General features: G+C 46.8%; 1 protein-coding gene across 1 annotated transcript; it reads right to left on the bottom strand.

Moving 5' to 3' along the window:
- Positions 1 to 412: 412 nt before the first annotated feature.
- Positions 413 to 1,981, bottom strand: LOC134929694 (E3 ubiquitin-protein ligase TRIM11-like). Its single transcript, XM_063925273.1, has one exon. It carries the CDS (start codon positions 1,979 to 1,981, stop codon positions 413 to 415), a length of 1,569 nt encoding a protein of 522 aa, XP_063781343.1.
- Between the last annotated feature and the right edge of the window lie 1,484 nt (positions 1,982 to 3,465).

Here is a 3,465-nt window from a genome sequence, read left to right as displayed (position 1 = left end):
CTCTGCAGGCATGTCCAAACTGCGGCCCTCCAGCTGTTGAGAAACTACACATCCCAGAATGCCCTGACACAGCTTTAGCATTCTCTGACAGTAAAACTGTGTCAGGGCATGCTGGGATATGTAGTTTCACAACAGCTGGAGGGCCGCAGTTTGGATATGCCTGCCATAGACGGTTTCCTATAGCATAGTTGATGACCATCAATGGCCACTCACAGTTTTGCCATCAATGGCAACCATCGATAGCAAACACACCGACGGCCATTTCTAAGACACACTGGTCATCTGGTTACACAGGAGGGGCAGGGGCTCAGATGTAGCTCCACCCACTACATCATACTGAATATTACACCAATCGGATTGCCTTCCCTATGATGTCACCAGTATCTGGGTAGATTATTTATGGTAATTCCTCTCAGCTCCTGACTCCGCCACATATAGTTATACACCCATTCCATATACCTAGTGAAGCATGGAGGGGCTCAGTGAGGGCGGCAGTGTAGGTGTGTAAGTGTCTGACGGGGTCACACAGAGAATAAAAGGACAGCTGTCCTGCCCCATAATCCAGATACACCCTCACTCTGTCACAGGGGGTATTGTCAGGTAACTGGATCTCTGTACTGTCATGTATCACTGAGTACTGATTATTACACCTATACACACACCAGGACTTGTTATTACATCCAATGAGTGACTGATCTCCTATCCTGTCTATACTGGGATAACACATCCCCACCATCCACACCACTGACTTACTGACATCCACCTCCCAGTAATGTCGCCCTGAGGAGAATCTCCTGCTGCTTATTACCTGAGGATAACTCTGAAATCTCTCTGGTGTTACTGGGTGATTCTGGTTTATCTGTGACCTGGATGCAGTTTTCCTGTCACCTGATATCTGTATATAATCACCAGCTGTGGTTACATCCAGTAATATGTCTGTAGCCTCCTGCACATAGATCCCTGTATTTATACCTGTTATATCAGATAATGTGTGTAATGTCCCTGAGATGAGACCCACATCCAGATCTCCTGCACCACGGACCTGGTTATCATGTCTCTCTGTGTCCTCAGTATCACACAAGTCCCCTGTGTCTGGTTCCTGTAAGACAGTCACTGGATCAGACATGTTACACAGCTCCTCAATGTGACGCATCTTCCCGGACAGCTCATCCTTCTTTATTTCCAGCTGCTGGATCAGATCAGAGACTGAGAGTGAAACGCGCTGTTCCTGCCTGGAGATCTCACTCAGGACTCTCTTCTCCAGGTCTTCCAGCTGTCTCCTGATGTCTCTAAACAGGGCAGTGACTGTCTCTGTTACACCAGCTGCTTTTCTCTGATCTTCTCTCCTGCACTCCTGCAGACTCTGCACTCTTTTCTCAGTCTCCGCTCTCTTTGCGGTCAGTTTCTGCAGAACATTTCTCAGCTTCTCCTTCTTCTTCTCAGAGGCCTCAACCAACATCTCCACCAGGTGTCCCCGATGTTCTCCATCCAGCCTGCAGGACACACAGATACAGACAGAGTCCTCAGTGCAGTAATACTCCAGGATCTTCTTATGGACGGAGCATTTCCTGTTCCCCAGGGCAGTGGTGGGGTCACATAAGACGTGCTCTGGTGACTTGCTGTGTACTCTCAGGTGATTATCACACAGAGAAGCCTCACAATGCAGACAGGATTTAGCAGCAGGTACAGGAGAGTGAATACAGTAAGTGCAGAGGATCCCAGTCTCCTCCTGATCTGGGCGAGTAGACAGGAACCTCCCCAGTATGTTACACAGAGGAATGTTCCGTATCAGTGCAGGACGCTCCTGACTCTCTGCTCTGCAGTCAGGACAGCTATATACTCCAGCCCCCTCCTGTGTATCCAGCACATGATCAATACAGACCCGGCAGAAGCTGTGGCCACATCTCAGTGATACGGGATCTGTATAAATGCTCAGGCAGATGGAACAGTCCAGCTCCTGTCTCAGATCAGCAGACGCCATCGCTGCAGCAGGAGAGGGAAATGAAAGTGAAAGTCTCTGACACTCAGATACAGTGCAGTCACATTCTGCACACAGGGGGAGGGGGAGCTGTCACTCAGATTATAGGTGCAGGATCAGTTATACTAAGGGACGCACCCACAATATAAAGGGACATCATGCAGAACAATCTACTTAGGGGTATATTTATTAACATTATTTTTACAAAACTAATGTGAAAAGTAGAGATGAGCGGGTCCGGTTCCTCGGAATCCGAACCCGCCCGAACTTCAGCTTTTTTTCCACGGGTCCGAGCTACTCAGATCTTCCCGCCTTGCTCGGTTAACCCGAGCGCGCCCGAACGTCATCATCCCGCTGTCGGATTCTCGCGAGGCTCGGATTCTATATAAGGAGCCGCGCGTCGCCGCCATTTTCACACGTGCATTGAGATTCATAGGGAGAGGACGTGGCTGGCGTCCTCTCCGTTTATAGAGAAGAGAGTGAGACAGTAGAGAGAGACACAGTAGTAATTTTGGGGAGCATTAGGAGGAGTACTACTACTTGCTGAAGTGATAGATAGTGTGACTGTATATCTGACTTGTGGGGGAGACACTGACAGTGGGGAGCAGTTAGAGTCTGAGAGCAGGACTCAGGAGTACATATAACGTACAGTGCACACTTTTGCTGCCAGAGTGCCACACTGCCATTGTGACCACACTGACCACCAGTATAATATATATTGTGATTGTCTGCTTAAGTGCTTAGGAGTACTACTTGCAAGTTGCTGATAGTGTGACCAGTGACCTGACCACCAGTTTAATAATCACCACCAGTGAGTTTAATATATATAATATATATATATATATAATTGTATATAATATATATATAATATTGTATACCACCTACCCGTGTTTTTTTTTTTTCTTTCTTCTTTATACATACTACTATAGTAGCTTACTGTAGCAGTCTGCGGTGCTGCTGAGCTGACAGTGTCCAGCAGGTCCGTCATCAGTCATTACATAATAAATATATCTACCTGTCCGGCTGCAGTACTAGTGATATTATATATATATATATTGATTTCATCTCATTATCATCCAGTCTATATTAGCAGCAGACACAGTACGGTAGTCCACGGCTGTAGCTACCTCTGTGTCGGCACTCGGCAGTCGCTCGTCCATCCATAATTGTATACCACCTACCCGTGGTTTTTTTTTCTTCTTCTTTATACATACTACTATAGTAGCTTACTGTAGCAGTCTGCGGTGCTGCTGAGCTGACAGTGTCCAGCAGGTCCGTCATCAGTCATTACATAATAAATATATCTACCTGTCCGGCTGCAGTACTAGTGATATTATATATATATATATTGATTTCATCTCATTATCATCCAGTCTATATTAGCAGCAGACACAGTACGGTAGTCCACGGCTGTAGCTACCTCTGTGTCGGCACTCGGCAGTCGCTCGTCCATCCATAATTGTATACCACCTACCCGTGGTTTTTTT

Source organism: Pseudophryne corroboree, chromosome 5 (genome assembly GCF_028390025.1).
Source record: "Pseudophryne corroboree isolate aPseCor3 chromosome 5, aPseCor3.hap2, whole genome shotgun sequence".
Lineage (NCBI taxonomy): Eukaryota > Metazoa > Chordata > Amphibia > Anura > Myobatrachidae > Pseudophryne > Pseudophryne corroboree.
Note: the sequence above shows the minus strand (reverse complement) of the source record. Positions and strands in the feature narration are given on the sequence as shown.

Excerpts from the sequence above, each read along its gene's own strand:
- LOC134929694 (XM_063925273.1), bottom strand. The coding sequence starts at position 1,981 with ATGGCGTCTGCTGATCTGAGACAGGAGCTGGACTGTTCCATCTGCCTG.